Source organism: Cherax quadricarinatus, chromosome 40 (assembly GCF_038502225.1).
Source record: "Cherax quadricarinatus isolate ZL_2023a chromosome 40, ASM3850222v1, whole genome shotgun sequence".
Taxonomy (NCBI): Eukaryota; Metazoa; Arthropoda; class Malacostraca; order Decapoda; family Parastacidae; genus Cherax; species Cherax quadricarinatus.
Window position 1 is genome coordinate 16,984,631 of NC_091331.1, and position 19,091 is coordinate 17,003,721.

The 19,091-nt window shown below is 38.9% G+C and overlaps 1 protein-coding gene across 7 annotated transcripts in view; it reads left to right on the forward strand.

Annotated features, from left to right (window-relative positions):
• The window catches only part of Nipped-A (Transcription-associated protein Nipped-A), a 362,660-nt gene that overhangs the window by 311,723 nt on the left and 31,846 nt on the right, over positions 1-19,091 (forward strand). For all 7 annotated transcript variants that reach the window (XM_070092733.1, XM_070092739.1, XM_070092738.1 and 4 more), the window contains exon 32: positions 3,603-3,818. In XM_070092733.1, the coding sequence (XP_069948834.1) occupies positions 3,603-3,818 (216 nt within the window). The remainder of the gene's footprint in view (positions 1-3,602; positions 3,819-19,091) is intronic.

Consider the following 19,091-nt stretch of genomic DNA (forward strand, 5'->3'; position numbering starts at 1 on the left):
ATCTGTGGACCAGTATGCTTTTATATTATGCTTATAGACGTGAGGCATAAGCATTATTGTTGCAAAAAGCAAATACATTTCTGCAACAGTCGTCTCTTTCCACCTGTGTAGTCTTGACTGTGGTGATAAGATCGTATTTGCCATGGTGTACTGAAAATACTTATTACTTTCCCTGACAATAATTTCCATCAATGGCTGGTCAAAGAATAATTCAAAGAATTCCAGTTCATTGGCCGTGGTTCCAAGGGGACAGGTAGGTAGAATTCCACTTTGCGAGTCATCAAAGTGGTGAGGGCTGGGAACAAAATTGGGATTTTGCTGCCAATCCCAGATACGGTTTGCTGGTGGATACTGGACATCATAGGCTGGTTGTACGGGTGGTTGTGGCGGGCTGGTGGGTGACGCTCCGCTTTGTCCTTGAACTGACGAGTCAGCAGCGTGGGTTCCCGCGTGGCACAGCGAGTCACGCATGGCGGTGCCACTACCACCACCAGCCCCACTAACACCATCCACTGATGTCTGTGGCCCATCCATGCCAAGTGTAGCCACATCATCCTCACTATCACTACCTAAAACGGGTGTAGGGCCACGGGATGTACTCCGGGATGTACTCCGGGATGAACTCCGTCCCCTGGGCACAGCATAGGGTACACTACCCGAGCGCATGCGGCGGCGAACATACCGACGCTTCACTGGTGAATATGTTTCCTCACTATCACTACTCGAATGATCGTCGAGCGCAATAAAATCACAATCCACGTCAGAATCATCGTCATTACTGAAGTCAGAGGCCAGGCCACGGGAAAATATTAGTTTTCTCTTACGTTTAGGAACACCCGACCGTGAGTCACGAGTGCCCACACCAGAGGTAGAAGGTCGAGGATCGTCGGGGTTTTCTGCACTATTATCGATATCCTGGTCATTATTTTCGGTCACTAACTTATCAAAGCCGTAGAATTCGTCTTCATTTCCACTTCCATCAGTGTCAGAACTATCAGACAGGAAGAGGAGAGTCCCAATTTTCCGGGGAGTGAGAGCTGACTTGCGACGAGACATGGTGAACAAGGGTGACTGAGCCGGCGTTCCCACAATGCTATGCAGGCGCCTAGATTTTTTGTTTACGGCGCACACCCACGGCGCAGACCCATTCTCTCATATGTAGGCCTATGAGCGCTTTCGCGCTAAATTTGACGGTGCTAGAATTTTGGCGTAGATCTACGGTTTGGACACTCACCGACCAGCCGTAGATCTGCGGGACGGACCCTGAAAGGGTTAAAGGAGGGGTTTGGGATATTGGCAGTTTGGAGGGATGTGTTACATATCTTTATATATGCTTCTAAACTTTTGGATCTGGGCACCTCTGCAAAAACAGTGATTGTGTGAGTGAGGTGAAAGTGTTGAATGATGATGAAAGTATTTTCTTTTTGGGGATTTTCTTTCTTTTTGGGTCACCCTGCATTGGTGGGAGACGGCCAACTTGCTGAGAAGAGAGAATTTAAATAAAAGTGATTATGTGGTTGGTACTTTTGTTTAATGAATATATGAGAGAGGGGAAGGTACCTAGGGATTGGCGGAGAGCATGTATAGTCCCTTTATATAAAGGGAAACGGGACAAAAGAGATTGTAAAAATTATAGAGGAATAAGTTTACTGAGTACATCAGGTTAGGTTAGGTAAGGTTCGTCAGGAAACAGGACAAATGTTTCCTGACGCGGGTCTTAGTCAGATGATGACCCGCCTTTGGAGCTTTTGGTCATCTGACCGAGGCCTTCCGCTGGCTTACCGGTCCACCCCTTTAAAAATTATGGTCATTTATAAACATTGTTACTATGTGAGTACATCAGGAAAAGTATACGGTAGGGTTATAATTGAAAGAATTAGAGGTAAGACAGAATGTAGGATTGCGGATGAGCAGGGAGGCTTCAGAGTGGGTAGAGGATGTGTAGATCAAGTGTTTACATTGAAGCATATATGTGAATAGTATTTAGATAAAGGTAGGAAAGTTTTTATTGCATTTATGGATTTAGAAAAGGCATATGATAGAGTGGATAGAGGAGCAATGTGGCAGATGTTGCAAGTATATGGAATAAGTGGTAAGTTACTAAATGCTGTAAAGAGCTTTTATGAGGATAGTGAGGCTCAGGTTAGGGTGTGTAGAAGAGATGGAGAATACTTCCCGGTAAAAGTAGGTCTTAGACAGGGATGTGTAATGTCACCATGGTTGTTTAATATATTTATAGATGGGGTTGTAAAAGAAGTAAATGCTAGGGTGTTCGGGAGAGGGGTGGGATTAAATTATGGGGAATCAAATTCAAAATGGGAATTGACACAGTTACTTTTTGCTGATGATACTATGCTTATGGGAGATTCTAAAGAAAAATTGCAAAGGTTAGTGGATGAGTTTGAGAATGTGTGTAAAGGTAGAAAGTTGAAAGTGAACATAGGAAAGAGTAAGGTGATGAGGGTATCAAATGATTTAGATAAAGAAAAATTGGATATCAAATTGGGGAGGAGGAGTATGGAAGAAGTGAATGTTTTCAGATACTTGGGAGTTGACGTGTCGGCGGATGGATTTATGAAGGATGAGGTTAATCATAGAATTGATGAGGGAAAAAAGGTGAGTGGTGCATTGAGGTATATGTGGAGTCAAAAAACGTTATCTATGGAGGCAAAGAAGGGAATGTATGAAAGTATAGTAGTACCAACACTCTTATATGGATGTGAAGCTTGGGTGGTAAATGCAGCAGCGAGGAGACAGTTGGAGGCAGTGGAGATGTCCTGTCTAAGGGCAATGTGTGGTGTAAATATTATGCAGAAAATTCGGAGTGTGGAAATTAGGAGAAGGTGTGGAGTTAATAAAAGCATTAGTCAGAGGGCAGAAGAGGGGTTGTTGAGGTGATTTGGTCATTTAGAGAGAATGGATCAAAGTAGAATGACATGGAAAGCATATAAATCTATAGGGGAAGGAAGGAGGGGTAGGGGTCGTCCTCGAAAGGGTTATAAAGAGGGGGTAAAGGAGGTTTTGTGGGCGAGGGGCTTGGACTTCCAGCAAGCGTGCATGAGCGTGTTAGATAGGAGTGAATGGAGACGAATGATACTTGGGACCTGACGATCTGTTGGAGTGTGAGCAGGGTAATATTTAGTGAAGGGATTCAGGGAAACCGGTTATTTTCATATAGTCGGACTTGAGTCCTGGAAATGGGAAGTACAATGCCTGCACTTTAAAGGAGGGGTTTGGGATATTGGCAGTTTGGAGGGATATGTTGTGTATCTTTATACGTATATGCTTCTAAACTGTTGTATTCTGAGCACCTCTGCAAAAACAGTGATAATGTGTGAGTGTGGTGAAAGTGTTGAATGATGATGAAAGTATTTTCTTTTTGGGGATTTTCTTTCTTTTTTGGGTCACCCTGCCTCGGTGGGAGACGGCCGACTTGTTGAAAAAAAAAAAAATGTGTGAATGATGGTAAAAAAATTTCTTGTTTTTTTTGGGGGGGAGGGGTCACCCTGCCTCGGTAGGGGGCAGTCAATGTGTTAAAAAAATTAAATGTAAATATTTTTATCATTTTGTTAAAATAATGCTTTTCCTTTGATTTTTTACAGCATTCCCACTACTACATCCGTATTGCACGTTTCATGCCACGGGTTGATATCGTCCAAAAACATGGAACTGCAGCAAGACGCCTTCACATACGAGGTCATAATGGTAGAGTTTATCCATATCTTGTGGTGAATGACTACTCCCTAAGTGATGCACGACGTGAAGAACGTGTTCTGCAGTTGCTGAGAATGTTAAATCATTTCTTTGCAAAACAAAAGGTATGGTACTACTGTTCATGAAATTAAGTAAATTCCATTGAACTGGAATCTTTATTCAATAAAAATTGGTTCATATTGTATGTGCTTTTTAAATAAATAATTACTGATGTTGGCAGTAGATTGGTAGACAGCTAAATGGAAACCAGTAACTGTCTTACACAATAGCAGGATTCCTGGTGTCTTCTTTCTATCTCACAAACATATAAGATGACAGGTACATCTTGCCACTTTTACTTACATCTAATTCATACTACAAATGCAGTTGTGCATGTTCATGTATTTGTACATATACACACACTCATCTTGAGTTACTTCTAGTCTCCTAATAGTTCTTGTTTTATAATATTTCTTTTAATCTCCATAGGGAAGTGGATGAGAATTCTCTCTACATAAGCAATGTGTCAAAAAAGGTGACAAAAATTCTGCGAGCATTTGGCTAGTAACCCATTCTCCTGTATAAATTACTAAAAACAAAGGAAAAAATAAATATTTTAGAAAAAGAGAATAAATAAGTATACAAGATATAAGGATAAATAAGTATACAAGATATGAGGATAAATAAGTATACAGGACATGATATAGCACTTAATGAAAGTAGTTAGTTAGATTATGTATTGCTGGATAAAAGGTTGATGGGTAGACTTCAGGATGTGTATGTTTATAGAAGGGCAACAGATATATCAGATCATTATTTAGTTGTAAAAGAAAGGTGAAGAGAGTGGTGAGAGAGTGCAAAAGGAGAGCAGATGAAAGAGTGGGAGAGGCACTGTCAAGAAATTTTAATGAAAATAAGAAAAAATTTTGGAGTGAGTTAAACAAGTTAAGAAAGCCTAGGGAAAGTATGGATTTGTCAGTTAAAAACAGAGTAGGGGAGTTAGTAGATGGGGAGAGGGAGGTATTAGGTAGATGGCGAGAATATTTTGAGGAACTTTTAAATGTTAAGGAAGAAAGGGAGGCGGTAATTTCATGCACTGGCCAGGGAGGTATACCATCTTTTAGGAGTGAAGAAGAGCAGAATGTAAGTGTGGTGGAGGTACGTGAGGCATTACGTAGAATGAAAGGGGGTAAAGCAGCTGGAACTGATGGGATCATGACAGAAATGTTAAAAGCAGGGGGGGATATAGTGTTGGAGTGGTTGGTACTTTTGTTTAATAAATGTATGAAAGAGGGGAAGGTACCTAGGGATTGGCGGAGAGCATGTATAGTCACTTTATATAAAGGGAAAGGGGACAAAAGAGATTGTAAAAATTATAGAGGAATAAGTTTACTGAGTATACCAGGAAAAGTATACGGTAGGGTTATAATTGAAAGAATTAGAGGTAAGACAGAATGTAGAATTGCGGACGAGCAAGGAGGTTTCAGAGTGGGTAGGGGATGTGTAGATCAAGTGTTTACGTTGAAGCATATATGTGAACAGTATTTAGATAAAGGTAGGGAAGTTTTTATTGCATTTATGGATTTAGAAAAGGCATATGATAGAGTGGATAGAGGAGCAATGTGGCAGATGTTGCAAGTATATGGAATAGGTGGTAAGTTACTGAATGCTGTAAAGAGCTTTTATGAGGATAGTGAGGCTCAGGTTAGGGTGTGTAGAAGAGAGGGAGAATACTTCCTGGTAAAAGTAGGTCTTAGACAGGGATGTGTAATGTCACCATGGTTGTTTAATATATTTATAGATGGGGTTGTTAAAGAAGTAAATGCTAGGGTGTTCGGGAGAGGGGTGGGATTAAATTATGGGGAATCAAATTCAAAATGGGAATTGACACAGTTACTTTTTTCTGATGATACTGTGCTTATGGGAGATTCTAAAGAAAAATTGCAAAGGTTAGTGGATGAGTTTGAGAATGTGTGTAAAGGTAGAAAGTTGAAAGTGAACATAGAAAAGAGTAAGGTGATGAGGGTATCAAATGATTTAGATAAAGAAAAATTGGATATCAAATTGGGGAGGAGGAGTATGGAAGAAGTGAATGTTTTCAGATACTTGGGAGTTGACGTGTCGGCGGATGGATTTATGAAGGATGAGGTTAATCATAGAATTCATGAGGGAAAAAAGGTGAGTGGTGCGTTGAGGTATATGTGGAGTCAAAAAACGTTATCTATGGAGGCAAAGAAGGGAATGTATGAAAGTATAGTAGTACCAACACTCTTATATGGATGTGAAGCTTGGGTGGTAAATGCAGCAGCGAGGAGACGGTTGGAGGCAGTGGAGATGTCCTGTCTAAGGGCAATGTGTGGTGTAAATATTATGCAGAAAATTCGGAGTGTGGAAATTAGGAGAAGGTGTGGAGTTAATAAAAGCATTAGTCAGAGGGCAGAAGAGGGGTTGTTGAGGTGGTTTGGTCATTTAGAGAGAATGGATCAAAGTAGAATGACATGGAAAGCATATAAATCTATAGGGGAAGGAAAGAGGGGTAGGGGTCGTCCTCGAAAGGGTTGGAAAGAGGAGGTAAAGGAGGTTTTGTGGGTGAGGGGCTTGGACTTCCAGCAAGCGTGCATTAGCGTGTTAGATAGGAGTGAATGGAGACGAATGATACTTGGGACCTGACGATCTGTTGGAGTGTGAGCAGGGTAATATTTAGTGAAGGGATTCAGAATACAACAGTTTAGAAGCATATACGTATAAAGATATACAACATATCCCTCCAAACTGCCAATATCCCAAACCCCTCCTTTAAAGTGCAGGCATTGTACTTCCCATTTCCAGGACTCAAGTCCGACTATATGAAAATAACCGGTTTCCCTGAATCCCTTCATTAAATATTACCCTGCTCACACTCCAACAGATCGTCAGGTCCCAAGTATCATTCGTCTCCATTCACTCCTATCTAACACGCTCATGCACACTTGCTGGAAGTCCAAGCCCCTCGCCCACAAAACCTCCTTTACCCCCTCTTTCCAACCCTTTCGAGGATGACCCCTACCCCTCTTTCCTTCCCCTATAGATTTATATGCTTTCCATGTCATTCTACTTTGATCCATTCTCTCTAAATGACCAAACCACTTCAACAACCCCTCTTCTGCCCTCTGACTAATGCTTTTATTAACTCCACACCTTCTCCTAATTTCCACACTCCGAATTTTCTGCATAATATTTACACCACACATTGCCCTTAGACAGGACATCTCCACTGCCTCCAACCGTCTCCTCGCTGCTGCATTTACCACCCAAGCTTCACATCCATATAAGAGTGTTGGTACTACTATACATACTTTCATACATTCCCTTCTTTGCCTCCATAGATAACGTTTTTTGACTCCACATATACCTCAATGCACCACTCACCTTTTTTCCCTCATCAATTCTATGATTAACCTCATCCTTCATAAATCCATACGCCGACACGTCAACTCCCAAGTATCTGAAAACATTCACTTCTTCCATACTCCTCCTCCCCAGTTTGATATCCAATTTTTCTTTATCTAAATCATTTGATACCCTCATCACCTTACTCTTTTCTATGTTCACTTTCAACTTTCTACCTTTACACACATTCTCAAACTCATCCACTAACCTTTGCAATTTTTCTTTAGAATCTCCCATAAGCACAGTATCATCAGGAAAAAGTAACTGTATCAATTCCCATTTTGAATTTGATTCCCCATAATTTAATCCCACCCCTCTCCCGAACACCCTAGCATTTACTTCTTTTACAACCCCATCTATAAATATATTAAACAACCATGGTGACATTACACATCCCTGTCTAAGACCTACTTTTACCGGGAAGTATTCTCCCTCTCTTCTACACACCCTAACCTGAGCCTCACTATCCTCATAAAAGCTCTTTACAGCATTTAGTAACTTACCACCTATTCCATATACTTGCAACATCTGCCACATTGCTCCTCTATCCACTCTATCATATGCCTTTTCTAAATCCATAAATGCAATAAAAACTTCCCTACCTTTATCTAAATACTGTTCACATATATGCTTCAATGTAAACACTTGATCTACACATCCCCTACCCACTCTGAAGCCTCCTTGCTCATCCGTATTTCTACATTCTGTCTTGCCTCTAATTCTTTCAATTATAACTCTACCGTATACTTTTCCTGGTATACTCAGTAAACTTATTCCTCTATAATTTATACAATCTCTTTTGTCCCCTTTCCCTTTATATAAAGGGACTATACATGCTCTCCGCCAATCCCTAGGTACCTTCCCCTCTTTCATACATTTATTAACCCTTTCAGGGTCCAAGGCCCAAATCTGGAGTCACGCACCAGTGTCCAAGAATTTTCAAAAAAAAAATTTGTTATTTTTTCTTATGAAATCGTAGAGAATCTTTTTGTGAAGGTAATAAAACAAAAAGTACGAAATTTGATGGAAAATTGACGAAATTATGCTCTCGCGAATTTTGATGTGTCAGCGATATTTACGAATCGGCGATTTTGCCGAATTTGACTCCCATTTTAGGCCAATTACATTATTCCAGTCAACCAAATTCTTAGCTATTTCACTAGTATTACTTCTATTCTATCGATTGAGCACAAGAAATCGCCAAGTCAACTGTTTCAGCTACAAATTAAAGTGATCGGAAATTGTTAATATGGCCAATTTAACACAAAGTTCAAAATATTCCAATTTCAAAATAAGGTCCAGAATAAACAATGTAGGTATTCCTGGAACTAAACTAACATTTCCTCTGTTCATTAGTTATGTTTTGAGGCTTTACAAATAAATTCCATTTTGATTTTTTATTCACATAATGAATTTTTATTCACACCAAAAAATAGAAGATATACTGTTATGCAATACTGTAATAATTGTATAAATATCATCACCATATTTGTGAATGCATATTAGACCCACCAGCTGGCATGTATTAGACGTGTGAGGTCGTTTGTTTACTCTTGAATATCGGCAAAAATTTAACATTTCTGCTACTTTGAGCTCAGTTTCAAGCCATTTCCAGTGCTAAAACCAATCAAAATCATCTCTATTTCTGTAATATGTCTTCCATTCTATCAAATGAGACCAAGAAATCGCAAATACAACTATAAAAAACATACGAAAAAACACTGCAAAGTTGCTGTTTTAATCGAAAAATCATGATTTCATTTTTTTTCTCTCATTATACACAGTGTGCTGCAGGATCTGTTTTATGTGGTGCACACATACCACATAGATGTATTCTCTCATATCTAGGCCCAAATGTACCACTCACAGTTTATCAGAGTGAGCTGAGCTCATGGCGTAGATCTACGGTTTGGACCCTGAACGTAAAGCCGTAGATCTACGGGACGGACCCTGAAAGGGTTAAACAAAAGTACCAACCACTCCAACACTATATCCCCCCCTGCTTTTAACATTTCTGTCATGATCCCATCAGTTCCAGCTGCTTTACCCCCTTTCATTCTACGTAATGCCTCACGTACCTCCACCACACTTACATTCTGCTCTTCTTCACTCCTAAAAGATGGTATACCTCCCTGGCCAGTGCATGAAATTACCGCCTCCCTTTCTTCCTCAACATTTAAAAGTTCCTCAAAATATTCTTGCCATCTACCTAATACCTCCCTCTCCCCATCTACTAACTCCCCTACTCTGTTTTTAACTGACAAATCCATACTTTCCCTAGGCTTTCTTAACTTGTTTAACTCCAAAAATTTTTTTTTATTTTCATTAAAATTTCTTGACAGTGCCTCTCCCACTCTTTCATCTGCTCTCCTTTTGCACTCTCTCACCACTCTCTTCACCTTTCTTTTACTCTCCATATACTCTGCTCTTCTTATAACACTTCTGCTTTGTAAAAACCTCTCATAAGCTACCTTTTTCTCTTTTATCACACCCTTTACTTCATCATTCCACCAATCACTCCTCTTTCCTCCTGCCCCCACCCTCCTATAACCACAAACTTCTGCCCCACATTCTAATACTGCATTTTTAAAACTATTCCAACCCTCTTCAACCCCCCCACTACTCATCTTTGCACTAGCCCACCTTTCTGCCAATAGTCGCTTATATCTCGCCCGAACTTCCTCCTCCCTTAGTTTATACACTTTCACCTCCCTCTTACTTGTTGTTGCCACCTTCCTCTTTTCCCATCTACCTCTTACTCTAACTGTAGCTACAACTAAATAATGATCCGATATATCAGTTGCCCCTCTTTAAACATGTACATCCTGGAGCCTACCCATCAACCTTTTATCCACCAATACATAATCTAACAAACTACTTTCATTACGTGCTACATCATACCTTGTATATTTATTTATCCTCTTTTTCATAAAATATGTATTACTTATTACCAAATTTCTTCTTTCTACACATAGCTCAATTAAAGGCTCCCCATTTACATTTACCCCTGGCACCCCAAATTTACCTACTACTCCCTCCATAACATTTTTACCCACTTAAGCATTGAAATCCCCAACCACCATTACTCTCACACTTGATTCAAAACTCCCCATGCATTCACTCAACATTTCCCAGAATCTCTCTCTCTCCTCTACATTTCTCTCTTCTCCAGGTGCATACACACTTACTATAACCCACTTTTCACATCCAATCTTTATTTTACTCCACATAATCCTTGAATTTATGCATTTGTAGTGTTGATATTAGTGTAATAATAAAGCATGTTCTCCTGCTTCATGAGACTGAGCTCATGGCAACCGACAGTGGCTTCAAAGCCACCTTATCTTTAATGGATAATGTACTGTGTATGTGCTTTACATAATGAGAAGCATTTCTTTTATTCATTGGAACCATGGCTAGGGCTAAAAGTAAGCAGGCTAAAACAATAAATGGAGAAAAACAAATTGGAATGACTTATGCAGCAAGTAGCGCCACCAAACAGTACCAGCAGGTTGGCGTGGCGACCCTGGAAATTTGAAATTATGCTAGCCAAAATTAGTGCCGAATAACTGAAGGAACCGAATAACCGATTGCCGGATTTGTGATGGCGGACCTGCATTACAGTAATGCATAACAGTAAATCTTCTATTTTTTGTGTGAATAAAAATTCTATATAGAAAGCAAGAGTAATATAAGAGGGGCTGGGAGACATGACAGATGAACAGAGAAAATTTTATTTTAGTGCCAGGAATACATGCATTGTTTATTCGGGACCCTGTTTTCAAATTGGCATCATTTTTAATTTGCGTGAAATTGGCCAAATTGCCAATTTCTGGCCACTTTATTGGGTGGTTGAAATCTGGTAAATGTGCGGTTTTTTGTACTCTTTCAATAGAGCAAATGGAGTTCTAAGGAAATAGCTATCAGTTTGGTCGACTGGAACAGTGGAATTGGCTGAATATAGGGCTGAAAGTGGGCGAAATCACCGATGCATATATCGCCAAGATCGCTGACTTCATGAAAGCGTAATTCCATAAGGCCATAAGGTTTCCATCAAATTTCATACGTTTGGTGTCATTACCATTGGGAGAAGATTCTCTATCATTTCATAAGAAATTTTTTTTTTTTTTTTCAAATATATTTTGCGACAGAGAGAGACTTCAGGATTTGAGGTCTCGGCAGTCAAAGGGTTAATCTGTTTCGGACACCCAAAAATATTAACAAAAACAGATTTTTTAACCCTTAAACTGTCCAAACATAGATATACGTTGACGTGCGGCAGGCTTTGAACGTAGATCTATGTTTTTTACATGCTTTCAAATGGGGAAAATCAAGGTCGGAGCACTACGCACATGAACGTAGATCAACATTTGGACAGTTTAAGGGTTAAAGATTAGCTATAGTTTTACATACAGAAAACAATGAGAAATAAATATAAAGCACAAATTTTAATGATAAATGAACATTACATACCTTTACTGAAAACTCTTGTTGGTGTATTGAAGAAGGTGAGGAGGAGAGAGGGAGTTGGGAATCCCCCTCCATAAGCTATCAGAACCCCCCTCTAGGGTTACTTCCCTTCTTTGTCATTTACTGCCACTATATATTCATTACTTACCTTAAAATATTTGTAGTTGTAATGTAGGGCGAGAAGTGAGTAGTACATGTATTTATTTGTAGGAAGTCAGTGTAGGCAGCAGTAGATGTAGGTACATATACGTATGTAGCCCCTCTGGGCTACACTACACAGCCATATTATTACCATGCTCACTGAGTTTAATTGTTTCTAACAACTACCTTTAGATCCCATCATAAACAAAGGGAGAAGTAATGAATAATTCATGCCGAGAATTGTAAACAAACGTATATGAAGTGCGGTGACTGGGCCAGATACCAGATTCACAGTTTTCTCTAATGCCAAATCAGAGAAAACATAATGTTTACCCTCCACCCAACTCACCACTCAATTGCATATAAACATTGCTATGCATATAAATACATTGAAAACAACATATAACAGATTTTTCCTGTAATATACTTGTCAGTTGCAGATTATTTTAGTGTAAGGTTGATGAAGTCATACGTCTGGCAGTGAGCATCTGGGGGGACTGCAGTTCAGCATCTCCTATGGACAAGCCGCCACTGGTGTGGAGCTACTAAAAGTATTATTCAGAGGGCTGACGAGGGGTTATTAAGCACTGTTTTTGGCATGAGTGAGCATGTTAGATGAGTGGAAACAAATTTTATTTTTTTGGGGGGGGGGGGAGGGTTGATGCATAAATTTGGGGTCAAGGGAAAGAGGGGTATGGGTTATCCTAGGAAAAGTTGAAGGGAGGGGGAGTAATAGAAGTTTTGAGTGCTAGGGGCTTGGACATCGAACAGGCTTGTGTGAGCGTGTTATATTGAACAGAGTCAAGTGGTTTTTATGAATTGATGTGCTACCGGAGTGTGAGCAAGGTAACATTTATGAAGGGATTCAGAGCAACCAGTTGAGTCCTGGAAGTGGGAAATACATTGTATGCTCTCTGAGGGAGGGGTGGGCATGTTTTGGTTTTGAGGGTCATCTGAACTGAGATTTTTGGCACCCTTTTGGCAAGACAGTGACTGAATGACTGACATTGATGATGAGTGGGCCATCTCCCACCTCAGAAGCAGATGGTTGGGGTGTTAAAATAAACACAAGAGGGGGGATAATATAATGACATTGTAAAATCCCATACTCCACCAATTATTCAGTGTTAAGGTGGTAATGCTCACTATTTAACTTACAGTTATTCTAATGCATGTGTTCTAAATATTTTAAACATTAAGAATAAAAAGGCACAATGCCATGATTGGAACAATACACAGATAACCTGCACATAGGAGAATGAAACTGATGATGTTTCAGTCCAAATTGGACCATTAACTTGTCACACAGAAACGCAAAGGAAAGCTAGCCAGTATATACACAAGGGTGGGCAGAGCCAGGAGTAGTAGAACGAGAGGAGGTAGCAACATCATTTAGATAAGAGAATTTGTGTGAATTGTAAAACTATGCATTAAAGCAAGGAATAATTTAATTTTTAGTATTTTGTGGTACTTTGTGTTCTTTTGTGGTCACTTGTGAGAGTGATGGTTTGTTTTGTCTTCCAACAGTAACTAAAGATGCTTTTCCCTTATTTGTACAAATTTTTGCTTATTCTACAATCAGAAGTTAAGGGGTAAGACAAAGAGCTAGAGCTCATCCCAAGAAAACTCAACTAGGTGATTACAGCTGTGTAAGAAATACAAAGCAGTACAGTACATTATATACTGTAATTAATTTTAAGAAGTACAGGTCCGCCATCACAAATCCGGCAATCAGTTATTCGGCACTAATTTTGGCTAGCATAATTTCAAATTTCCAGGGTCACCACACCAACCTGCTGGTACTGTTTGGTGGTGCTACTTGCTGCATAAGTCATTTCAATTTCTTTTTCTCCATTTATTGTTTTAACCTGCTTGCTTGTAGCCCTAGCCATGGTTCCAATGAATAAAAGAAATGCTTCTTATTATGTAAAGCACCTACACAGTACATTATCCATTAAAGATAAGGTGGCTTTGAAGCCACTGTCAGTTGTCATGAACTCAGTCTCATGAAGCAGGAGAATATGCTTTATTATTACGCCAATATCAACACTACAGCTTATTTCCCTATCACAACTGATCTAATATGACATAAACAATATAAATAACATAAAACATGTTAAATACTCTAGAATGAATAATTGGCATAACACCGAGAAGTTTGACGGAGGTATGAAGAGGATATATGGTATACAAATACCATTCTCCTATCCCTGTCTTGGGGCTTATATTAGAGAAAACGGAGTGTAGCACAGGGCTAACTGTGATATACACTCGTACTCCACCATAAACCTGAAACAAAAAAGTTATTTTCTCTCTATAGATTATCACACATAGCAGCATATGTGTAGAGAACCTAGGATAACCCAAAAAAAAGTCAAAGTGGCTTATTTTTAGTACCTGGCTTGGGTTAGCCATATATGATTTTTTGGTAAATATTCGATTCCTAGCCAGGGTAGAAACATTAGGCGTGTTTCTTTACACCTGTTGTCTATGTTTACCCATCAGTAAATGGGTACCTGGGTGTTAGCCGACTAGTGTGGGTGTTATCCTGGGACACTGACCTAATTTTCTTGAAATATTCTGCATAACAAGCAGCTTTCTATACAGTAGTATGTCACTAATGTCAGCTAGGCCTGTATACCTTGTACATGTACATGTAGTAAATAAAGATATTATTATTATTTTCTCAGTTGTTTGTTGGGTTATCTTATTCAAATTTGGGCAATGTATGATGGAAAGATACTTCTTCACGTACACCAAAAATGAAAGAAATTGGACCATAAATAGCGGAGTTCACTTCTCAGCCATTAGCGGCTGCTTAGCAGTATATTTTTGTAAGGTTGTTATGGTTATATTCTCATTTTTTCGGTCTCATTTGATAGAATGAAAGATATATTACAGAAATAGATATGATTTTGATTGCTTTCATGACGAAAAGCACCTTGAAATTGCGCTCACAGTAGCAAAAATGTTCTGTCCGCCTGCCAGTCTAAATTCCAATACGGAGTCAAGAATGGCCTGACATTATTTATACAATTACAATAATACAGCAGTCTGCGTAACAGTAAATTTTCTATATTTTGCTGAATAAAAATTCCAAATGAAAAGCAAGAGGAATATAAGAGGGGCCTGTAGCCGTGACTAATGAACAGAGAAAATGTTATTTTAGTGCCATAAATGTCTGCATTGTTTATTCTGGATCCTATTTTGAAATTGGCATCTGTTAAAATTTGTGTGAAATCGGCCAAATTGCCAATTTCTGACCACTTTATTGGGTAGTTGAAATAAGTGAATGGGCGGTTTCTTGTACTCAGTCGACAGACTAGAAGTAAATAAGTTTATTCAGGTATACACAAATACAGTTACATAGATTATCATACATAGCAGTGTATGTATAGAGAACCTGGAATAACCCAGAAAAGTCAGACAAAGTGACTTATTTCCAGTACCTGGCTTGGGCTTGCCATATATGATTTTTGGTAAATGTTTTTTTTCTCTCAGTTGTTTGTGGGGCTATCTCATTGAAACTTGGGCACTGTATGATGGAAAGATGCTTCTTAACGTACAACAAAAATAAAAAAGACGGACGATAAATAAGGGAGTTAACTTCTCGGCCATTAGCCGCCTCTTTGCAATATATTTTCGTATGGTTTTTATGGTTGTATTCTCATTTTTTTTGGACTCGTTTGATAGAATGGAAGAAATATTACAGAAATAGACATGGTTTTGATTGCTTTCATGACGAAAAGTACCTTGAAATTGAGCTCAAAGTAGCGGAAATTTTTTATTTTTGCCAATGTTCAATGAACTGTGCAAGTCAAGTTGGTTAATTTTATTAAGTGTATTCTAGCCTAACCACTCTGTAATCTGGCAAACTCAGTAATCCGGCACACTACAGGTCCCAATGATGCCGGATTTGCGATGGAGGACCTGTAATACAGCTTGTCTCCTCCTACAAGTACAGTACAGTAATAAGATAGAATTCTCAGTTGTTTGAGGAGTGTCAGGAACTCAGAACAACTGATTATTTTCCTGCTTTCTGAGCATTTTTCAAAATTACTCATGTTACTGTAATTTTTAAACTGAATAATCCGCACAGGTTTAGTGTTTTTTAAATACAGTGATCCCTCGTTTATCGTCGTTAATCCGTTCCTGGAAGTGCGACAATTATCGAAATAGATGTTTTTTTAATCGATTTTCCCCATAATAATGTAATACAGTTAATCCATTCCTGAGACCCGGAAGTACAGTATTAAAACAAAAATTTTTTACATGAAATATAGATGTAGTACATAAACAATACAATGGGACATGATGAATGAAACATTAACAGCATAACACTTACCTTTATTGGCGATTCTTCTTAGTGTATGGAAGACTGGAGGAGGAGAGAGATTGGATTATTTACTGTTTGGAAAGGGAATCCCCTTCCATCAACACCTCAGGTACCAAATCCTTTTCTGGGGTTACATACTTCTCTTCTCTGTTTCTTAACCCTTTCAGGGTTTCTGACGTACTAGTACGGCTTACGCACCATGGTTTTTGATGTACTAGTACGCCTAAATTCTAATGCCCTCAAATCTAGTGAGAGAAAGCTGGTAGGCCTACATATGAAAGAATGGGTCTATGTGGTCAGTGTGTGCAGTATAAAAAAATCCTGCAGCACACAGTGCGTAATGAGAAAAAAAAAACTTTGACAGCGTTTTTGGTTTAAAACAGCGACTTTGCACTGTATTTTCGTATGGTATTTATGATGGTATTCTAGTTTTCCTGGTCTCATTTTATAGAATGGAAGACATATTACAGAAATTGAAACGATTTTGATTGGTTTTACAATGAAAAGTACCTTGAAATTGAGCTCAAAGTAGCAGAAATCTTCGATTTTTGCCAAAGTTCAAAAGTAAACAAATCATGCTATGCGTCCAATACATGTCAACTGGTGAGTCTAATATTCTTTCACAAGTGCACTGATATTATTTATACCATTTCTACACTAATGCAGTAGTCTGCATAACAGTAAATCTTATTTTTTGTGTGAATAAAAATTCAAAGTGGAAAGAGGGAATGTTATTTTAGTGCCAGGAATGCCTCTCTTGTTTATTCTGGACCCTATTTGGAAATTGGCATCTTTTGAAATTTTTGTGAAATTGGCAAACTTGCTAGATTCTGACCACTTTATTGGATAGTTGAAATCGGTAAATGTGTGGTTTCTTTTACTCATTCGATAGAAAAAATGGAGTTCTAACAAAATAGTTATGATTTTTATCGACTAGTACACTGGAATTGGCCGAAAATAGGGCTCAAAGTGGGCAAAATTGCCGATGCGTAAACGCCGTCAAGACCGCTAACTTCGCTCTTAAGAGCATAATTCCATAAGTTTTCCATCAAATTTCATACTTTTGGTGTCGTTATGATCGGGAAAAGATTCTCTATCTTTTCATAATATTTTTTTTTTCCTTTCTTTCTTTTTTCTTTTTTTCTTTTTGAAAATTTGTCGACCCTGAGAAATCTGGGAGAGGGCCTGTCGACCCTGAAAGGGTTAATGCCACTAGGACCAACTTGAGAGTCACTGGAGTCCTGTCTCGCAAAAAAAGTGTCCAGAGAGCTCTGTTTCTGGCGTCTCTTTAACCCCTTCAGGGTCCAAGGCCCAAATCTGAAGTGGTGCCCCAGTGTGCAAGAATTTTCAAAAAAAAAATTTGTTATTTTTTCTTATGAAATCGTAGAGAATCTTTTTGTGAAGGTAATAAAACAAAAAGTACGAAATTTGATGGAAAATTGACGAAATTATGCTCTCGCGAATTTTGATGTGTCAGCGATATTTACGAATCGGCGATTTTGCCGAATTTGACTCCCATTTTAGGCCAATTACATTATTCCAGTCAACCAAATTCTTAGCTATTTCACTAGTATTACTTCTATTCTATCGATTGAGCACAAGAAATCGCCAAGTCAACTGTTTCAGCTACAAATTAAAGTGATCGGAAATTGTTAATATGGCCAATTTAACACAAAGTTCAAAATATTCCAATTTCAAAATAAGGTCCAGAATAAACAATGTAGGTATTCCTGGAACTAAACTAACATTTCCTCTGTTCATTAGTTATGTTTTGAGGCTTTACAAATAAATTCCATTTTGATTTTTTATTCACATAATGAATTTTTATTCACACCAAAAAATAGAAGATATACTGTTATGCAATACTGTAATAATTGTATAAATATCATCACCATATTTGTGAATGCATATTAGACCCACCAGCTGGCATGTATTAGACGTGTGAGGTCGTTTGTTTACTCTTGAATATCGGCAAAAATTTAACATTTCTGCTACTTTGAGCTCAGTTTCAAGCCATTTCCAGTGCTAAAACCAATCAAAATCATCTCTATTTCTGTAATATGTCTTCCATTCTATCAAATGAGACCAAGAAATCGCAAATAGAACTATAAAAAACATACAAAAAACACTGCAAAGTCGCTGTTTTAATCGAAAAATCATGATTTCAGTTTTTTCTCTCATTATACACAGCGTGCTGCAGGATCTGTTTTATGTGGTGCACACATACCACATAGATGTATTCTCTCATATCTAGGCCCAAATGTACCAGTCACAGTTTATCAGAGTGAGCTGAGCTCATGACGTAGATCTACGGTTTGGACCCTGAACGTAAAGCCGTAGATCTACGGTTTGGACCCTGAACGTAAAGCCATAGATCTACGGGACGGACCCTCAAAGGGTTAAAACTTCCCTAAAATGGGCCAAGACTCTGTCATTGTACAAGTTGCCGATATGGCTTGCAACATCCTTCTTGGGGTGATGTTTCTCCATAAATCTTTCCATCTTACCCCACATTTCAAAAATCTCCTTAATTTCTGAAGAAGGCACCTTCTTCCATCTCTCTTCCTCCTCCTCTGCAGCAAAATTCTGAGCTGCGATCTGTTGCTGTGCCTGCTGAAGCTCTTGCAGCTCCTCAATGGTTAGCTCTTCATTGTGGTCCTCCACCAACTCTTCCACATCCTCCAAACTCACATCCAACCCCCATGGAACTCCCCAATGCCACAATAGATTTCACAATTGACGTAGGCTCATCAGGGTCAGCCACAAACCCTTCAAAATCCCTCTTGTGGATACAATCTGGCCACAGTTTTCTCCAAGCAACAGCTTCCTTGATTTCCTTTTTCTTTGCCACGATGGAAGATATGGTTGTATGGGGTTTGTTATACATCCTGGCCAGTTCGGCCCCAGATACGCCACATTCATATTGTTCAATGATGTTTTTCTTAAATTCAGTCGTATTTCTCACCTTCTTTACCAAAGGCTTGGCACTAGGAGCTTTCTTTGGAGCCATGGTAGCTTATTT